Source organism: Chenopodium quinoa, unplaced genomic scaffold (assembly GCF_001683475.1).
Source record: "Chenopodium quinoa cultivar QQ74 unplaced genomic scaffold, ASM168347v1, whole genome shotgun sequence".
NCBI classification, from domain to species: domain Eukaryota; kingdom Viridiplantae; phylum Streptophyta; class Magnoliopsida; order Caryophyllales; family Amaranthaceae; genus Chenopodium; species Chenopodium quinoa.
In genome coordinates this window covers 1,331,108-1,352,834 of record NW_018743331.1, presented here as the reverse complement: position 1 = coordinate 1,352,834, position 21,727 = coordinate 1,331,108, and the positions used below count along the sequence as shown (strand labels likewise).

Below are 21,727 nucleotides of genomic sequence, written 5' to 3'. Positions count from 1 at the left end.
GTTAATTATATATATATATATATGAAATATATCGATAATAAAACATTATACAACATTTTTTTCTTACAAAAATCTATCTAAAATTTGCTTACTTAACATTATATGTGTCATAATAATATTTATTTGTCGCTTCCGTAACTCGACGCTTACGAAAAACTGGAGTTACCTTATTAACTTTAACTTAAACCGAAGTGACTAACTCTCAAACCATACAAAGAAGGCCAAAGCCATCTCCCTATAGCACGTGTCAAGTCACTCCTAACTAAGTGTCACGTGTCAGGGTTGTCACTCCAGCCTTAACCTTTTCTTCCACCGCAACCCAACGTTTTTTTTCTAAAACTTTCTTTCGAACCCCAGTTTTTCTCTCCTCTAACTTGTGCAACAATGAAGGAACTTTCAGCAGCAGAAACAAACCAACTTCTTGAAGCAGCTACTGATTTCGCCTTTTATCCTGGTAATTTCTGCTTTCTATGATTTTGCTCCTAAATTATTTTGTTTATTTTTTGCGTCTAATTAAAAATTTCGAAATTTGAATGCAGGTATACTCAATGAAGCTTCAGTGAAGGAATTTCTTGATCGTTTTTCTCTTCCATTCATCATTAAGTAAGAATTAATAACTAAATTCCTTTTTCCTTTTCTTAATTTATCGATTTTTGGGTGATTTTTTTTCTTTTTTAATTCTTAATTCTTTGGTTATATACATGTGTTTGGAGTATAATTAATAATTAGTGATATGAAATTTGCTTATTTACTTATTTGTGATAAGTTTATTGAAAATTCTTGGCAATCAATCAATTATGCTTTAAAAAATTAAAAATCAGAAGAGGGTAGAATTATGTATTGGCTCTTTGGATTTTTTAGTTTTAGTTTATGTATTGGCTCTTTGGATCAATAAATTTGTTAATGAATATTATTATGTTTTACAATGTGATGAAAAATACCATTGTTAGGTTTGTTTTGAAAAAGTACTTTACTTTTTTTATGTAAGTGTTCATTTTTTTGGTTTTGTTGAATGCTAACGATTTGAGAGAATGATGGTGTAAATATTGATGCTCGTGTCAATAGATCATATAAGCTTAACTTTGAATGGAGTTATGGAGGGATAACTCTTAATTGATGTTGGCCTGGTAACAGCTGATTTTTTAAGTTTTCCCCTCTTTTTTTTCCTTTTAGAGTTGTGAGAAGAATAGCATGTTGAGCTGATTATTGAAAGTTGCTTTGACGAATTTTATCACTACAATATTTGGTATGATTTTGGAGCTTAAGGTGAGGACTGAGGGGGTATAAGGAAAGTAATATTGAATTAGTCATATATAAATTCTTAAAGCCATCGAGAGGATGTAGGTGATTTGAATGAAGGGTGGAACTTGTGATTAAGATTAGTATATGCTGTAGGGTATATGAGTGTGTATGTATGTATGTGTTTCTGTATAGGTTGAATATTAAATTTGACCTAAGGTGTCCAAATTGAATTGTTTAAGCAACCGTACATTTTTTACTTGTCAAAATGGTGGTGATGAAAGACACTTGATCCTTTAGATGAACTGGAGTCGATATTATGTTTCTATATAATGATCTTATTGACCTATTCTTCTGATGGGGGCAATAGCTTTTCCATGAAGGCTCATTAATATTATTTCCGTCTCAATGCAGTGCCTTGCAGACTAAAGCAGAGGTGCCTGGATTGGAAAATGTCTTGGTTAATTGTCTAGAAAGAATATTTAGAACAAAATATGGCTCCTCTCTCATCCCGCAATATATGGTATGTGTGCATTAAAAATTATCATGTGCATGCAACAGGACTTCCCAACTTTGTAGGGAATTTTTTACAATTACAAGTTAAATATAGAAATTTAGACTTGATTCTTGTTGCCAACCCTTGAGAGGATCTGCTAGGGCTTCAGGCCTCGCTAGCAGGAATAGCCACACTCCTTATATAAAGCAAAAATGGACCAACAAGATATTTTGGTAATGCAGAGAAAGAAGCAACAAGAATTTGGGTACTTGGCACTTCAAAAAGTAAATCGAAGCCTTGGAAAAGTGGCATTGTGCATTTTCTTCCATTTTTCAGGCTTTGGTTTCATTTTAACTGTTTTTAATTCACTTGGATATTCCTCCTAAGGAGAGATTAAGTTCTTTTAACTAAGTGTAGGCTTGAGTAATTCAAGTTTATCTCTTGTGGCAACTGGCAAGTATTAGTGCAATTTTTTTTGGAATTTTTTTTTTGGGGAGCATTCTTCTTACCAAACCTTGGTGGGACCAGCCCACTTTTTTTTAACTCAGGCCTGTTAACATCACTAGGACTATACAGTTGAGATGAAGGCTTAAAGGGGGGAAGGGGGGCTCCCTACCCGTCTTTACAAAAATCCGCTTATATATCTGAAGAAATTATGGTAAATTGAGGTGATACCGGGATAGATACAAATCCCCCCTTGGAAAATTACTATGTGAACTAGGCATTCAAAGAAAAACCCGTGGCTTTTCTAGACACAAAGTTCTTCCTTAATTTTGTTACCTGTTACTTGTTTGGAACTACAAAATTAGTGTGAATTATCCATGACTCTTTTCTTCATCATTGATCTTAGAACTTGATCATGTGATAAGCTCAAGCTGTTTTTGTTATATTTGATTCATTGCTTGGTATTTTTTGTACTTAATATCTCTTTAGGCATCCTTATTTAAACTTAATATGGCTCCTTTTACTGCAGTCTTTCTTGCAAGTCGGTCTACAAGCAGATTCTGAAGCAGTTAGATGTTTGACTTGCAAAATAGTATGTAAACCTCCACTTCCCCTCCCCCCTCCCTTCTATTTTTTATTCAATTCTAAAGCAGACTTTTTTTCTGTTTGGGTGCTGTCTGTGACTGTTAGTATATGTGGAAAACAAAATTTTGGAACTAGCTTGTGTTTTCTGTGTTTGCAGGATAAAATTTTGAAAAAATTGGAATAACTTTGGCACTAATATATAATCTTTTATTTATAATCTTTATCTCTGTGGTGGTGTCTATATTTTCTTAGGAATTGTTTTTATTTCAAGTATACTTTTTCTATCAATGAATGTCGCTCCTCGATTTTGATGCAGGTCTCTTTTCTTTTTGAGGATTTAAGTGACAAATCTGTCCACCCATCTCAGTTGATAATTACATACAATATATATCCCCTGCTACTTCATTGCCTTGTTAATGGGTAAGCTATCTATATATGGTTATCGCAATTGTTATTGCCACCTGTATTTCTATGTTGGAAATTTTCTCATTTATGCTGAGATGTGTGAAAAATATACTTATAGATTAGATTAGATGTAGCCAAAATGATATGGATGATATTAGTTTTATGCTCTAGCTATATGTGCAAAGTTATTTGCATGCGCAGAAAAGGCTTGGTTAATTTCCAAAGTTAGGAATCCATAGACTCGTGAGGTGTGACTGAGTAACTGAGTAACTCTAACTCGTTTAATTTGAAAGAAAACATGTTTAATCATGGAGTTAAAAGGGGTAACCTAGAAACCTATGCTCACTGGGAAAGTGTTATTTTCTGAATTGCTAGTCCACTTGGCATAGTTGTTCCCATCTTATCTTATCATGTTTTGTCATAGAGATTAGTGTTTCCTTAATGTTATTATGGTACCTTCTTCATTTACACTGAGCTTAGTAGTAGTTTGCTTAAACTGGAGATTGCTAATCCTGGTTTTGAAAATATTTTGTGCATCTTAATATAGTTGATAGTGGGTAACCAAGTAGCTATTTTTCTGATATGACTCCCTCATGTCTATGAATCGGAAATCATCTCCAGCTTTAAGCAGGGAATTTAAGGACACTAAGGGAATTACTTGGTATTATTTGTTGTCACTGAACTTTTGTTGTAATTATTGAGCTATGTGGCTATACCTTTTTTTGGTTACCTTGGTATCATTGCACCAGTGGCTATAACTTAAATCCCTAGACATGGAAGACTCTAGCTTCTCGTTATTGTTTACAATAATACGGTTTTATATTCTCCTCAAATAATATCAAGTATTATTAAGGGTGCTTTTTTCTTAGCTTAAAAAAAAGTTTCGGGTCTAATAAGTTTTATAAGTTTTGAGAAGTTCCTATCAAGTCATTTAAATTCCAATTAGTTTAATTCAGTCCAGTAAGTTTTAATTTGGTCTAACAATTTTTAATCAAGTTCCTATATATTAATATGGAATATTATTATATTAAATACTATTTTTTAGTTGACATATTCCGTTTTGGGAAGTTTTTTTTTTTAGCTGACATGTTTCTATTTTAGGCATATTTTCTATTGTGAATGGTCAATTGTACCCTTATTCTTAGTCTCTCTCCTCCCTCATATTAGACTAATCTCTCTCCTCTCTCACACCTGACCCATAAACAGACCACCCACATAGCACCTCATTCCTCACCACCACCACCACCACTACTCGTTAGTTGTCACCTCTTTCTCTCACCTCCCTCCACTGCATCATACCAAACCATCACCGCTGGATATAACCTCCTCTTTTGCCTCAACACTATAGAACCCTTGTCATCACCACCATCACCACAGTAGAACCCTTGTCATCACCACCATCACCACTAGTTGGTAGGACTAGTAATTTCATTCCGGCATGACAAAGTATAGATATAGATTTTTTTTTTCCTTTTTTTTTAAAAATTAAATTACCGAAACATTGATTGCAACATCAATTTTTTCATCCTTTGTCGTTGTCTACTTTTTCTATTTGAGATTTTAAGGTAGTAGCAGTGACGAATTGATGGTTGGGACTTGGGGTTGTGAATGCTTTTGGATCTTTATTTATTTATTAAGGTTGAGTAATTTTGTGGGCTTTATGTGATGAAGATGGTGACGAATGTGAGGGTGGTGCCGAAAAAGTACATCAAGGTGGTGGTGGTGGAGTAGAATTCATTGATATAGGTGGGACGCGCTGATGGTGGCTCACAAGGCTGGTCAGTAGATGGAGGAAGGAAAGGGGAGGTTAAGTAGGGGTATTATTGTCTTTCACACGTTTATCTCACTTCTCTAAATATGTGTGTCTAAATTAAATGTGTCATCTAATTAGAAATGGAGTAAGTATTAGACATTTTATTAAGCTCCAATCAATTCTAATACTAATTTTTTTTTTTTTTTTATCTCTAATAGTTATGTCTTTCAAGTACCATATGATATTTGTAGCTACTTGTACCACTAGTGCATACTCTTTTTAAATTTTCAATACTCTTTAATTATTCAATTAACATAAGAAAATCCTTTTTGTTTGACCTTTTTTTTTTTAGTGTACACATTTGATCATCAGTATTATAAAAATTATAAACAGTTTCTATTTTGAAACTACACAGTGAGACAAACTAAACAAAATTCCACATCAATATGTTTTTGCTTATATTCATTAAATACAAGAATTTCAAGATTAAGTTTATTCTCTCTTTGAGTTGAAATTTCAACATGAAACAAACAAAAGTTTTTTTTTCTTTGACCACTTACTGTGGATGTGTTGTTTCAGAAAGCTTTGAAAAAGATGGGTGGGTGTAAGAAAAAGTAAGAGAGGGTATGTAGAAATGTGTGTGGGTTTAAGATAAAGTGAAGTAGAGAGTTCAAAAAGATAGGTGAGCATAAGATTAAGTAAGAGATATAGTGTGGAAATGTGTAAATATTGTGGAAGAGGGGTATATTGGTAAAATAATGTGCCAAAAATGGAATAAAGTAAAGAAAGTAGAATAAAAATAAAAAGAAACATACAACTATAAACAAAGAGTGAGTGGAACAAAAAACAAAAAAAGAATAAAAACCATAAACAGAGGTTTTGACAATTCCACTTTGGGTGCATGAGGATTACAAAATCGTTCCATTTTGGGTGTCTTAAGGTTTACAAGGTTGTTTCATATATCTCACCCTAATATTATTGTCAATTTTTTTGTCACAAAATGACGTAGCACACACAAATTTTCTTTATGATAAATCTCTTTTAATTAACACTTAAATCAGGGTTTTAGAGCCCTTTCCTCTCTTTTTTCTTTATAAGGTTTATGAAAATTAGGCTCCATTAGCCGGAAATATTCAAATTTCTTCGAAATTTTTTGCTATTTATGACCATTTTCCTTTAATTTATTAAATTTTTTGTTATTTTAGTTTTGTATAAAGCAAATTGTTTCTTTGGTAAAGATTTATGTGAGATCGAAAAAGAAGTTAATCCTTAGAATACAATAATATGAAACCACTGCTATAACAAAACGATATACCGAAGAAGTCTGTTAAACTAAGTGATATGAAATAGGGGATGGAGAATGCTCAACTTGCATTGATAGTAGCTTTGCAAATCAGAAGTTCTATTGATTCAATTTATTTTATTTAATTCTATTGTTATGTGTTTGTTAAATTTGAATCTTGCCTTATAGTTTTTGTAAAAACAAATAATATCAATAAAACTTAGTGACCTTAAATCTAAATTTTTAACTTAATGATCTGGTGAGAAGCATGATTGTGTTGAGATTGTTCTTTTTGTTGTTTGCTTGAATGATATTGCTTGGTGTAGCTAACCTGTAATTTCGAGGCCTATGTCTGAGTTTGTACCTGATATATTTTGATGTGGGAGAAGATGAATAGGTTCTGGAGCTGCCATGAGACTCATGACGCCATGTTAATAATTTTGAGTGCTTTATGCTTCACAATATAGTTGTTGTTAATGGATGCTGCTAAGCCTACTATATTGCTGTAGTAGAGGCTCTTTATTACAGCTTGCTAATATTTTTTTGTTCTTTATTCAAAACTATCTCCCATAATGATGGGCAATTTAGGAGGAGTACTTCTTTTGCTTTTCGCTTGTTGTTAGATGGCCTCATATTCTATATTCTATTCACCTTTTTCACTTCTCCTTTTACTCATTCTTTGATTGAAAGCATCAATGAATTTTAATTCCTAACTTGTACTTCCTCTGTTTCGGAATAATTTCATCATTTCCCTAAAACAAAACTATTATAATAGATGCATCATTTCCCTAAAACAAGACTATTTTAATAGTTCGAACCCCATCCTTAAAACATATACAAGTACTTATCATAGTAATTGCACCATCTCTTTATTTGGTTAACCTTTTTTTGGTTGACATGTCTAAAATTACCTTATTTATTCCGCCCAAAACATTAAAGTACCCTATCACCCATGTGCTTTACAAAATCATAATAGTTGCACCATTTTACATGCTTTTTAATTTCCCTCTCTTGTGCCAAAAGTAGGAATGACAACGGGTCGTTGGATTCGGATCAGATAATGCAAAATCTGACTAAAAATCCCACCATCCGACTCCGACTTTCAATTTTATTTTGACCCAATTCAATAGCATCCAAATGTATATTCAATCAAGGTCAAAGACCTATAAATCCATAAGATGAATAATAAAAAATATATAAGTACATTACAAGTTGGAGTCGGATAATTATTTCTCGGATTCGGCTCGGGTTTTTTTCTTCAATTAGACTAGGGTTGGATCCGGACTTAATTTCCATCCCTAGCCAAAAGGAAATAGTGTTACATTTCCAAAACAAAGGTAATATTTTATAAGAAAAATTAAGGATTAGTCCTTTGTAAGACCACTATGTTATGATAATCTGAAGTGAGAGAGCTCTCTCAAACCCTACCTTTTTTTAGAAACTAAACTCTTACAGATATAAAGACATTGCACTGTTTCATTCAACATACTTTCTCTTTTGTGATCTTCAGTGATGAACGTGTGGCAGCTGCTTCGATGGATGCTATTAAGAGTATTGCTTCTTCTTCAGAAGGAATTGTAAGAAATTGACTATAAGTTCATTTTAGCTTATAATAACTATAATGTATGGGTATTGTATTGTGTTTTATCATTTATCATATGAACTGTTGTATTAACCAAGAAGTACCATATAGGCCACTATATTTCCAGCTGAGAGCAGTGAAGCAACAGACCTTAAGCATCTGGCTGCCAAATGTTCTTCACTGGTAATAAAGCTATTATTTTACTTTTTTACTCTTTGATCATTCGACAGAGTGTATATTATAATGTTTTCCTTTAGTAAAACCAAATGCTTTCCACCTTATTACTCTTTGTTTATTGTTAGTATATATATATATATATAGAAAAAATTGTATCGTGTAAATTACTTATCCAACAAAAAGACTTTCCATTCTCTTGGGCACATAGTTTTAGGGGAGTGTTTATGGTGGGCTTTTGTTAAATATAAGTGAACCAAAAAAAAAAAAAAAAGGGAATTTTCTATTTAATTCAGTTGTAGTGAGAGAAAGTGGAGGCTGTAATGCTTTAAAGAAGTAGAGAGAAGATGAATGTAAAGAAATAGAGGAAAAGTAACATATCATTATATTATGTACACCCAAGTCAAGAGAAATGGGAAGTATTTTGTGGGAAAATTATTTATAGAGAAATGAGAAGTTTTGTTGTGGGGTGAAGGGAGTTTTATCAGAAGGCAACTTTGTGGGTGAGTACCTCAGTCAGTCTTACTTGCCACATTGAGTAATTATCTTCCTTATAATTGGCAGGATCTAACCTTCTCATATATAGACAATGGCACCAAGAGTGGCTCTATTGATGATTGAAAAAAATAATATAAAGAATTCAATTTATGGCCTAGACATAAATCAAAGAACTATGCATAGCTAAACTATGCATATTGAGGACACCATGGGTAGAGATATTGGGAATTTCATACTTCTAAGGATCATGCTAAAATATGGTGCTTTATTATCGTATATGCTAAAAGCTTTCTTAGAGTGTATATATGAGAAAGCTGTGTGGTTCCTGTCAAGGAGTTCTACTCCAATATCTTGAAAATTTCATTTAAAACCATTAAGGTACACTTATCAAGACGACGTCACTGGTAATTTGGGGTTTGATTATTATACGCTAAATATAAATTTATATATGAGAAAGGAATAAATAAATAAAAGTAGCCAAAAATCAGAGTTAGATGGTTCAACTCTTGGGGATTCTATGCTCTATCTCGTGAAAAATCTGCATTAAAATTAAGGCTTCAAACAAGATCTTGATTCTATCACTTGAAAAAAGATGACCCCACTAATTATTAGTACCACTAACTTGATGAGAACTCTTATATCCAATTCCAAATACACCATTTGTCCTACTGATTTAAATATAAATATTATCTAATGCAAATTACGTAAAAGAGTCATCCTGAATTTCTTTGCTGAAAGAGGCATTGATATATTCCTATCTGTAAAGTTTTGAGCTCATATGGATCATAAGTTTAATATGAGAAACGAACCTTTAAGATTCAAGAACAAGAAGGAAATATATCTCACAGGGTTCTATTTTATATCTCAACCCATGACCAATATGAGCTCAAAGTTTTCTTTGTAACTCCTTAAACTTCTTCATAGTGGATTCCTTCCACGATTCATTTCAGAAGATATTCTGATGTACAACAAATAATGTAAGAGTCTTTGAACTTTACATTCACAAAATTTGCCGCAACGACACTAATTATGGCTGAGTGCAACAGCACAACCTAATGCGGGTGCACCAGCAGCCGCAACCTGTGGACAAGGGCGAAAGGAGTGAAATACATGACGTTGAAGAACAATGGTTCGTTGGAATTTAGTGAATCTTTAATACTTCCTTCGTTTCTATTTAGTTGACACGTTCAATTTAGGCACACATATTAAGAAGAGGAGATAGAATGATAAAGCAAGTGGTACACTAATAAATGCAAGGTATAAAACTTACCTAAAATGGAAACGTGTCAATGAAAAATAAACTTCCTAAAAAAGAATACGTGTCAACTAAAAAAACGGAGGTAAGTATTTAATTATTTTTCTTTTTTTTAAAAAAACACTTTTCCATTGTCTCAACTCCTCTAGACCTCCAATCTTGTTGATTATGATAATTATTTTTCTTTTTGTAAAAAAATTGCTTTTCACATGTTTTTTCTCAATCTTGTTGATTATGATAATTAGCTAAACTTAATGTAATTTGCAACTCATAAACATTTCCCTGCATAAGATTTGGGACTTCTAAAATAAAAGGTTATCATTCTGTCTCTTTAAGTTCATCTTCTATTCAGCCTCCATGGAAGACAACCACAAACACCACTTTCAGCTAACAAAATAAAGCAACCCAAAAGCCCCTTTAATATTTGAAGATTGAAACACATATGTGACAAGAATCCATATATTATCTATCTGTTCTCAAAGAATTTTGAGCAACCATCAAAGGTATGACAAAAAGTCAACGACCCAACCAAACCTTTACCATTAACAAACTCTGTCAAGTAAACATTTTGCGCATGAAAAGATCAATATTTTCTTCAAAATGTTATATTTATCAACTCATTCACTTAACCTATTCTTCATTTTAAACAATTTTTACCAATTTTTTTAGTTACAATTTCAATAAAAGTTTCTGTAATGTTCTTAATCAATAGGTTTTAATTTATTAGCTGATGGTGTAAATTTAAGTTCAATTCAACCTTAAAATCGTTAATGGTGGGATTTGGAAGGCATCTAGTATTAAAGACTCACGTACTCTGGTGGAATCTTAATTCTCCAGTGTCATTTATGTAGATAGTGCTGTTGGGTGCATCCTTATTAGGTTGTGCTACTGGTGGCACCTTGGCTATATTTAGTGTTGTTGTGGCCAATTTTGCCTTCTATTTTTGGAAAGTTTTTTCCCAAAATGAATTGTTTTTTTCATATCTATTGTTGCAGCATGAGTCTGTTATACTACATAATCATGTATCTATCCATGGGGACTTGTTTACGAGTGAGTGTGTTAACATCCATGATCATGCCAACTTGTCAAATTAAGCTAATGGCCTAATGCTAAGATGATATATAAGCTTACAAAAAATAACTAAAACTATATTATGACATAAGCTAATGCTCTTGAGTCAGTTGTTATTGAAATATCTCACTGAAATGAAGTTGGATATGTGTTGAATTGGAGAGTGAACTCTGGAAATTTTGCTTTGTTCAAGTGAAGGACAGGTTTAAAGAACCCTTAAATTGAATAACATCAGAAGCAGTGACTGAAAGTAGTAGCTGTGTTTTGAATATTTTTGGAGTGTATAGAAGGGGTTTAGTAAAGTGTCAATATTATGAAAAAAGCAAGCTGGATCCTAGCAAGTAAGCTGTTCTATCTACTATTTGGTGGTGTTCAGTAATTATTAGATTTTAAAAATACATTAGGTTCAAGCAACTTTTTCTTAATGTGCTAATTAGTAAATTTTGAAGTTAATTACAGACTTTTTATTCCAGATATCACTAGTATAAACTTTATGCCTACATTTGAAACAAACCTTTATATGTTGGTATCATATGCCAAAATAATCTTTCAGCTTTGCAAAATTTGCACTCATTTGCAAATTTATTCCTTCCTTTTCCTGATTTTGTCCAAAACTAAGACATTAGCCTAGGATAAATCTCAAAGTGTATTTATTTATTTGTTGATAAATTTTATCTGTAAATTCTCTAAGGGAAAATGTATATAAATTTTGTTAATTTTTAATCGATGTTTCCTTGCATCCTAATAATTGAGAATTGACACTTATCTGTTCCCATTTCCATTTCCATTTCCATGTCCATTTTATTATTTATTTTTTATGCTACTTAATCAGAGAGCTGTAATATTTTGAATTGTTTCCATCAATTTATACACTATTCATGTGCCAGGGGCGTGTACGAATTCTTTCTTTAATAGTGAAGCTGTTCTCAGTCTCTCGCGCTGTCGCAGAAGTAATTGCTAGCTTGAATTTACTTGGTTTAATAGAGGCGGAAGTGAGGAAAACTGAAGACACACTTGCAACACTAAATGCTCTGGAGCTCTTATTTGAGGTGCTTATATGATCTGATTTTACCCCACTCTTTTATGTTTATTTGTTGGTATGCATGATATGCTTGATTTACAGAATACATGTCACATATGTGCTTATGCAGCCACAACAACTGGTTGAGAAGATTACAAACTTATGTGTAGTAACTTCTGCTTACACTTGACACCTAAAAGGGTTATGAACCTGTTTTTTTTTTTTCTTTTTTTCTTCTCTACATGCCAACAGGATCAGGACCTTTTGCATGGAAAAGTTTTATCTTAATATTAGATTGTAGCCCCAATTGATACAGGATGCGTAGTTTAAGCATATGCTGCCCTAGAACATGGCATTGTTTTTCTAATGTAGCAACATAATTTATTGGTTTCTTATTAACTCTGACGTTTAATTGTGTATGTCTTTAAACCATCCCTTATCAGAGATTCATAGGTTGTTTCTGCTGTTATTATTAGATATTATTAAGTAGAAACCTTTAGTGGGAAATGCAGCTTTAATTTGGTATTCAATAGAGGCATTTGTTTTACATATTGTATTTATACTTAGGAAGGGGCTATGCGATTGACTTAAATATAAAAACTGTTTATCCTTTCAGATTCTCATATTGCAATTGTGTTTGGCACGTTTCTGTCCCTAATATGTGAAATACATCATAGAAAGCATCAATCCTTTGCATTTAAGATTGTTCAACTGTTCAAGTCCGCATATCTACCCATGAATTTTTCCAATACAATGCTATTTGAGAGTATCCTTTTCTATTAAAAGGTTCTGTAGATTCCTTGAAAGAAATCTGTCCATGGTACTCTTCCCTTCCATGGAAGGCAATAACTCATTATTTTTCAATGGATGGCAGTCAAAGAGAAGATCCCAGCTAAATCTGTTCTTTAAGATGGAAGTTTTACATTGCAAACCATAGGGTCCTCTCTCTTTGGTCCTTGTGTCCTTTCTCTTTGGCTCTCATCTATAGCCTTGTTTTGGTGAGTTGGGTTCAGTCTTGTACTGTCAAAGATGTTCTAGTAGCTTGGGAAAAAGAATGAAGAAAGATTTATCTTGTTGAGGTGTGGAAGATGTGCTCCATTGGCAATTCGGTGGTGCTTCTGGAGAGAAAGAAACTAACGGAGATGCTTCCCCTTGATTTTGAGAATTTTGTATAGCTTGAGAATTTTAAGTCACTGAGAAACACCCGTCGTTCCTTGATTTTGTAGATAAATTGCTTCATGGTAGCTTAAGGTCCTTCCCTCATTTTGTATATGTGCGACGGTATTGTGGCATCTTAATGATGTAAAAGCACTCCCTTAATCATATTTTTGTATCATTTGTCATATAATGCTGTAATTAACTTGCCGCTGGTAGTTAAGGTCAAGTAATGATTTTTACATCTTCACTTGAAGCTTCAGCTTTTCTTCCCTGTAAATTACTGCTTGGAGCTTCTAATTTTCCTCTCTCATTTGTCACTTATATTAAGTTTTTAGCAAAAGGTTCCCTCTTTTATTGATTTGTTCTTTTTGAATTTGATGTTTGAAGATGGCAGAAAGTGAACATGCATCAGAATTCTTGCCCAAAACCAGTCTTCTTCAACTTCTTGGCAGTATTATAAGGTAATCAGTGAGAGAGCTTTTTCTTTTTTTTATATAATTATTTTATAAAGTTGTATTAATTTTATTTTATATATTTTTTTCTTTTTTAATTTTACAGAAATGCTTCTTTGGAGTCAATGTTAAGATCAAGAGCAATGGTGATCAGTGGAAGAATGCTTTCCAGAGAAAACATATTTACGTTCATTGATGAAACCAGTGAGGCTTCTTCCTGTTCCTTCATGTGTTTTTATTCAGTTGTGAATTGTGATGCTTATTTAAATGGTGACTACTTTCTATGCATGTTGAGAAGTGCAACATGTTGTGTACATGTCTAGAACTCTTTCAGGCATATGTTGGTAGGACATAACCCATGTGATTCAAATTCCAGCATCGTGATTCATAACTACCAGAAGTAAAAAGAGGATGGGAGAGAGATGCAGGCTGGTTTTCTTCAAGCATCTTCTTCTTACTGATTTTGTTTTTGCTTGTTCAGGTGTTCTTGCAATTTTGTCAGATATTATCGGGAGGCTCACTTTACCTGAAACCATAGATGACAATGAATGTGAATCAGCGATTGAAACAATTGGTCTAATCAGCTCATGTAAAGTAGCTTGTCAATTTTATGTGGCTCACATTCTTGGCAATTCAGCAGTTATTTGGATTTAACTGTGCTTTGGTTTCGAAAGAATGATAAGACATTCAGATAAATATTTCTGCTGCTCGCGATTGACTTGTAGGCCTATTTGAAACAGACTAATCAATTAATCATTGCCTGGCCTGTTTTATACCATGCTTTAAATTTTCCTTTCCATGCTGACTTTGTAATTTGTATTTGATGAACAGCTCTGAAAATTGTTAATCAAAATAAATAGGATTGTTGAGCTGAGCTTGGGTTTACGTACATATTGAGATTAGGCCATTGTAGAGCGTATCAGTGACAAACCAACTGGTATAAATAGCCACATCCATTATGTGGAATTGCGGGATCTGTGTTGAACGTAATAGTCTCTGCTATCAATAATAATCTCTGAAATTATTGCATTGAAATATATTATCTGGATTAGCAAACTGCGAAAAAAATATTATGATTGATTATTGTTCTTTCTGTGGTGACCATCCGAGCTTGAAGGATCCCCATTACTAAAACCTTCACACACACACGTATTCTGTTCATATGACACAACTGGAAGGTTTGATATGGCCCCTACACCAAATTAAGATATTAACTTTATCTTATCTCTCATTTTTTTATGTTTTCAGCTAAATCAGGAGCGGAGTTTTTACTCTTAAGATCTCTTGAAGCTGCAAGATTTCTTGGTGAAGCTGCTTTTGACAGGCATAAAGGTGGTAAGCAGCTGGTGAGCACTTCCCAACCTCAAAAGTTTTGTGTTGTTACTGGAAGTTTTTTTTTTTTTTTTTCTTCATTTTGGATAGTTCATCAGAGATTAAATTGAAGTGGAATCTGTTTCTGTTGTTTTATGCTTAAATCTACATTTGTGCGGCAAGTAAAATTTTGTTAGAGAGATTTAGGAAAGTGGGTTTAGGAAAATGGAAAAGCATAAGAGATGTTCTTTTTTTGGTCAACGAGTTCCAATAAAAAAATGTAAACTTTATTTACTTACTGTAGTTTCATGACTCTTGTCATTAATACGGGGTAGTGCTTGCTTGACTTGTCAAAGTATCACTCCTCAGCATACGTCAAAAGATATAAACTAAATATATTCCACTACTTGCTTAATGGCTGGACCATTGTTCATCATTGAATTAATTTCTTCTTGGATGCTCTCAGCTTTGAGACTCTTATTGTTGAGTGATCTTTCAGTTCTTTTTGTAAGAGTTATTGGTTATAGTTTTATATTGTCCAACACAGGCTGCACTTCATGCTTTTGGGGACATTGTTGGTGCTAGCAGATCTGAAAACAGAATATTGCTAAAAGGGGAAGCTGAAGAGATCCTTCGTCGCTTGATTTATGAAATCGCGTCCAAGACTTCAAAATTAACACCATCAGTAAGTTATCTCTTGAGCTTTTCTATATAAAAGAATATTCTGCTAGGTGCTTCCATGCTGGTAACGAAACAAAGTTGTATGGGAAAATATTTCGATTCTGCACTAAATATTTTATGCTCATATTCAGTTGTGTCCTTGTTCTCAAATGGTTGTCTAATTGAAGGATTTACTTACCTTGCTCCTTGCAGGGGCTGTTCTTGTCAGTTCTCCAGCAAGATTCAGAAATGCGTTTGGCGGTAAGTGGAAAAACCTTCTTTTAGGTTCTTTACAATTATATTCCTTCTAAACCTACACATGCAATACCTCAGCTACACTTGTATTTTAGTTACCACTAAATTCTGATTTACCTATATTTATCCTGTTTTGTTTAGTCATTGAAGATGGTTTATCGTTTGCATTTTAGAATTAAAGCTGGAACTGAATCCACTTGTTGAGAACCAGGAAAAAAATTGTGAATAACCAGGCCTGTTAAAGGGGATTCATTTGCACTTTTACTTGTAGAGAATATGTACTATTTGATAGATGAATGAATGACTTTTAAATTTAAAGCAACAACAAAAGGCCACACCTTCCTGATGTACAATAGTTTGAAGTTGCTGTTTTTCTTACTTAGTTACAACAGGAAATAAATAATATACTATTTTATTGGAAATCAGTTCGTTCATTCTCTTTTTCTTTGCACACTTTTATTTAAAAAGACAAAGACCTTATAACTAGTGCTGAAGGAAGGCTGAATATTAAAATGGGAAAGGGGGAATTCAAGTTTACAAGGGAATCACTTTGGTAGGAGACCAATATAATTACTTTCATGGTTTATCTGCAATCTGCTCTATGTTACTCGGACTCTTTATTTTACCTCAAGTACCCGTGTCGGACCCTCAACACTCGGACGTGGGTATGACACTTGGACACTTCATTTTAGTTCAAAATCATAGAATTTTTTTCACAAAATAGCCGAGTCGGACACTTGGACACATACCCGTGTCGGACATGGGTACCCGAGTCCGAGTAACGTAGTATTTGCTCAACTTCTGCATATCGTGGTAATATGCTCCTATTTTGCTTTGATTCTGTTACCCCTTGATTTGATTGTTTTGCCTGTTTTTCAGGGTTATAGGTTGATATCCAGTTTGGTGGGTCGTCAATGGTGCTTGATGGAAGTCTGCTCAAGGCAAGAGATCATAAGTATAGTTACTGATGCTTACATGGAAACCACTAAAATAGGTTTGTTCAGCTCATAGTATATTCAGCCTTTTCCTTTTTTTTGTTTTTTTTTGTTTTTTTTTTTTTTTTTTTTTTCTCTCTCTCTCTCTATTTTTAAACGTTTTCATCTTTTGTGCTCCTAAAAGATCTGCAATAAGATAAGCATCAGGTCTTATTCGATCTGGCTCTAATTGTAGTTTAATTGGGTCTCAAATCTCTATTATCCTGAAACAGCTCTCATGTAATATCCCCCTTGTCATCCTAGCTCTTAATTCAACTTCACGGGCTGTTATCATGGTTTTCCTTATCTTTATGGTTGGACGATTATTTATTTCGTAATTTCCTCGGTTGTGCCTACATTGACATGATGGTGCTTAACAATACACATTAGTAGAACCTGTGATTTTAAAGGAATGCTTCACTTAACAAGGTGGTTAGCCTCCAAGTAGCTAATGTATATTCTTTAGAGTAGCCCCTAATCACTGCGATCATTTGATGGGAAGTTGTAAATTTGTATACGAAAGTCTCTAAAGCCCAGTTTGGCTAATCCCCGGTATCTGGGATTGAAGTTGGGTATCAAGTTTATGGGATGCCAATACCTGATTCGAGTTATTTGGTTGATATGAAAAGTCATACATGTTCACTGCAGTCGTATCTGATTCAAGGGGTGATGAACCTGGTGGTGGTGGTGGTGGTAAGTGTAGTTGTGGTGGTTAGAGGAGGCGATGAGAGTTGTGGCCTGTGCATGTGAATTGTAAATCTTGGTTCTATAGGCAAGGCTTTGCTCAAACCGACCTTCCCTAGGTTTGAGGTATGTGGTTTGAATTCTGAGTGGGAGCAGGACAGAATTAAGGAGGGTTGGGGTATGCATTTTAGGATGTTATATATTGATTACTAAGGCTTTGCTCAAACCGACCTCCCCCAGGTTTGAGGTATGTGGTTTGAATATGAGTGGGAGCAGGACAGAATTAAGGAGGGTTGGGATATGCATTTTAGGGTGTTATATATTGATTACTAACCCATACCTGATTGCAGAATTGAGTAAATCAAATGCCCCCTATGTTCCATTAAGCCAGAAATTATATGCATCCAAGCTCTTTGTATTGTGGAGTGATTAGTGCATTGTGCCTTTGCCTTGCCTGATTAATTGTCAAGAAATGTTCTTCAGAAGCATCTTAGTACATCAAGCTTTTGCAGTACAGTTTAAGGTCTTCATTTGTGTTCACCACATAGCTTTATGATTCTTTGTTGCTTAACAGCCATGGGATTGTCGTCATTCAGCTCACCATCAATATTATCACCTTCTTTATCGTCATTACTATTACCGTCATCATCTAGACATCATATTATTCTCTTTTTTTTGCAGGCATGGAGGCTAAATATAACTGCTGCTTCGCAATTCAGAAGGCTCTTGCTAATACAAACCCTAAGAGTGATTCTGCACTTGCTGCGATATCTGGGAAGGTATTATATTTGACACCTTGTTAATTTGTATGCATGTACTGATTTCCACCCTCCACTTTAAGGTGTCCATATCTTTCCAATCGAACTTCCCTCTGTGTCTCAAGGATCTTTTATCTTCCCACTTGCATAGACACCCTCATCAATAAATTGTTTCAATTATATTGCATCATCATGTACAGAGTAATATGCAACTAGATGAAACTATTTCTTTTCCAAATTTATTGTTTCCTAACACTAGGTATTAGGACAACCTAACAGGACTAACACCTTTCTTCTTTCCCAATTCCTTTCCGTAGCTCTTATATTTGCCAATCCGTAGCTCTTATATTTGCCAATCTATGAAGTTGGCTTAGCGCTATCAACACCAAACTAATACTTCGTACATGTGTTGGACATTCTCTTAGAACAGAGTATTAGGGTGGCTGGGTTATTTAGTTGAGGAAAAAGTTGCATGAAAATGTAACGGTGCTTTAGGTAGTAAATAAAATTAAACAGATACAAAGTTTTTTTTTTTTTTTTTTTCCATGAAAATGGGTAATGCCTGGACTAATTAACTCATACCTGCATACTCCTGTATTTTATTTTATTTTTCAGTTGCAGGAGGCTGTTAAACGGGGTCCTTTCCTGGCAGAAAAGAACCGTTATGCACAACCAACTGTTACTACTGATCAAAGATTTTAGATTTCTGTCACCACATTGAAGGTGCTTGTTATGACTTCATTTATGCAACAACAAAATGAAGTCTTAGGAGAGGGTTTGTAATAAAAATAGCAAAATAATATTTTCGAAAATTGTGAAATTTTGCTCTATATTCGTAGATAGGTAGGTATGTGCTGTTATGCTGTTTATTCCCTTTGTTGTGGAGAAGCTGTTTAGAAATTTTGATGTTGCAGGGATTGTTTCCCACTCATATTAAATTCCTTACCTTTTCGAACATTAGGCCTTGTTTGGTTCACCTTATTTTTATTGGTCTGATCTGATCTGATTGTCTAATTTGACCAAACTTTGACCTTAAGTGTACGATAATCTATAAGGAAAAAATATATCAAGTGGGATCTTGTTAGATTCGTAATAATGTGTAGTTTTTTAATATGTAATTTTCACAATTTTTTTCATTGCGACATTAAGAATATTTAGCGATAAAAAACCGTATATAAAACGATGTTCTGATCTGAACTTATTTTTTCTGATCTGATCTTATTTTTTCTGAAATAAGTAAAAATAAGTTGAACTAAACAAGGCCTTAGATTGTAAAATACTTCTTCCTCCATAACTTGCAAGATAATAACATCCAGCAAGGGTTTCGGCCGGTTTTGACCTAGGCTGTTGGGCATTAGCCCGCATGATGACCGACTTGGCAAAATAAACCGTGATAATTAGTTGGTTGGGCAAGGAGTACAGTTCATGTATTTTACATTCCTTTACTCAATAATCTAGTTTTATGGTTAATGCAAGCACTTTTTTTTAAAAGTGTAGATTTTATCAACAGATTTTTCACCATATAGACCTGATTTATTTTTTTATTCACCAAATACTCAAAAAAAAAAACAAATTCACCATGTACCCATGAGTTCCACAAAAAAGTCACTAAATGCATAAATGACTAACAGATGTTAACTCCATTAGTCATTAAGCCTTAATTTGCCACTTGGTAATCTATGATTGGTTGTCATTTAAATTAAATAAATTTAAAAATATTTATTTAATTAATAATCAAAAAATAAAAAAATAAAAATAAAAGACCCACCCATGAGTTTCCTAACCCTAGCCGCCATCGTGACCCCGCCAAACCCCCGAGTAGCGGTCTGGTGCCAAATCGGCTAGAACCTCGCACCGGCGCCACCTTGACCTTGACATCCAACCGGCCGGCGCCCCTAACCTTGACCTCGACACCCCACCATCACCCTAAACCCCAAAATCGAAACCCCCTCCCCTCTCCACCGCTAGCGTCTAAGAATCCCTCCCCGCGCTAGTGAACCCTAACTGCCTTCCCCCTGCCTGAACAACCACGCGAAAACCCCAAATTAAAAAACCCTAAATCAAAATCTAGGGTTTATTTTGGGGTTTTCGGGTGTCAAGGTGGTGGTTTCTAGCTATGGTGGGCGCGGTGACGTGGGGGAGGGGATCTGGGCTGCCGGCGAAGTGGTTTCGGGGTGGTTGCCTGATTTTCAACTAAGGTGGAAAGACATGGAGGGGTTTTAACAGTTCAAGAAGAGGGTGGGGGCATGGTGGTTCAGAGGATTGGGCGGGGGCACCTGCGCGGGTTCAAGGGAGGGGTGGCGTCGGCAAGTTGGGGAGGTGCGCCGACGGTGAGGAGGCTGGGTTGGGTGGCGGCTGTGAGGAGGTGGCTGGGCCAAGGTGGCTGCAATGGTGGGGGTTAAAGGTGGTGTTTTGATTTATTTTTTTTATAAAGTTTTTTTAAAAAAAATAATTAATTAATTAATTTAAAATCCAATAAGATGATGCCACGTGGCATAATTAACCCTAATGACAAACGACAATAAGTCTATTGTGCACCCTGGTCCATCTAGAATAGCTGGACCATAGGCCCATTTACACTACAAACTTCATTTCTCGCTTAAAACCTAGGCCCAAACATTCCCACTTTCTTTCTTTCTTAATTTCGCTCCCAACAGACATATGTCTTTTTTTAAAAACAAAAAAAAAAAACAAAAAAAAAAACACTAACGAAAAATTTCATTTTTTCATTTCCTCTTTCAATTGTTGAACTACACATTCTCTCTCCTCTGCAAATTGAGGAACCGACATGGAAGAAAAACAAAAAAATAGTGCAGAAAGGTAAATTAAATTTGAACGCTTAATAAAAAATTTGAACACTTTACAAAAAATAAACATTTAATAAAAAAAATATGAATGCATCACAAAAGATGAACATAAACATCCAATTTTATATGTTCATTTTTTATGCAGTAAATGTTCAGTTTATATTACAAAACTATTGAATTATTACGAGTCAGACAAATTTCTTTCAAAAAAATTGATGTTTATTATAAAGTGTTGTATTTAATATACTACATGTTCAAAATTTGCGATTGTTCGGATTTTTTTACTAAATGTTCAAAAGTATAGGCGTGGTACATTGCGATTGTTCAAATAATTTTACTAAATGTTCAAAATTTGCGATGATCGAATTTTTTTACTAAATGTTCAAAATTTGCAATTGTTCAAATCTTTTTACTAAATGTTCAAAAGTATAAGCGTGGTGCATCTATTTCTAGATGGACCAGGGTCCATAAGAAGAATTTGCGGACAAACGGAATTAACTGTCGTTAGTCATTAAGGTCACATGGTAACATTTTTGTAGAACTCAAGTGTATATGGTGAATTTGAAATTTTTTTTTTTGGATATATGGTGGATAAAAAAATAAATCAGGGGTTTTGATGAAAAATCCATTTTAACAATTAGATAGATTTTCTTAATAAATTTCTTACTATTTTCCATATAACTTTTTTTTTTTTTTTTTTGGTAAAAGAAAATGCCATAATACTTTAAAGTTAATTTCAGTAATTTAATTGTTATGCTAATCAAGAAAAAAATAAATGGAGTAATATGCAAAGTGAGATGCTGACTCCTATAAAAAATAAAAACGCAACTGTATCAACATTTCCACCTACCACGTCAAAAGTG

The 21,727-nt window shown here is 33.9% G+C and overlaps 1 protein-coding gene across 2 annotated transcripts; it reads left to right on the top strand.

Moving 5' to 3' along the window:
- The first annotated feature begins 313 nt into the window (after window positions 1-313).
- On the top strand, window positions 314-19,014 carry LOC110737695. Of its 2 annotated transcripts, XM_021918029.1 has the most exons (17): window positions 314-454; window positions 540-603; window positions 1,654-1,762; window positions 2,709-2,771; window positions 3,081-3,184; window positions 7,715-7,781; window positions 7,898-7,969; window positions 11,672-11,833; window positions 13,351-13,424; window positions 13,522-13,619; window positions 13,897-14,004; window positions 14,664-14,761; window positions 15,274-15,411; window positions 15,600-15,647; window positions 16,521-16,635; window positions 17,981-18,078; window positions 18,673-19,014. In XM_021918029.1, exons 1-17 carry the CDS (start codon window positions 385-387, stop codon window positions 18,757-18,759), a joined length of 1,575 nt encoding a protein of 524 aa, XP_021773721.1. In that variant the 5' UTR covers window positions 314-384; the 3' UTR covers window positions 18,760-19,014. The 2 variants fall into 2 exon arrangements, with proteins under 2 accessions (XP_021773721.1, XP_021773722.1); XM_021918030.1 differs by lacking the exon at window positions 13,897-14,004.
- Window positions 19,015-21,727: the final 2,713 nt, after the last annotated feature.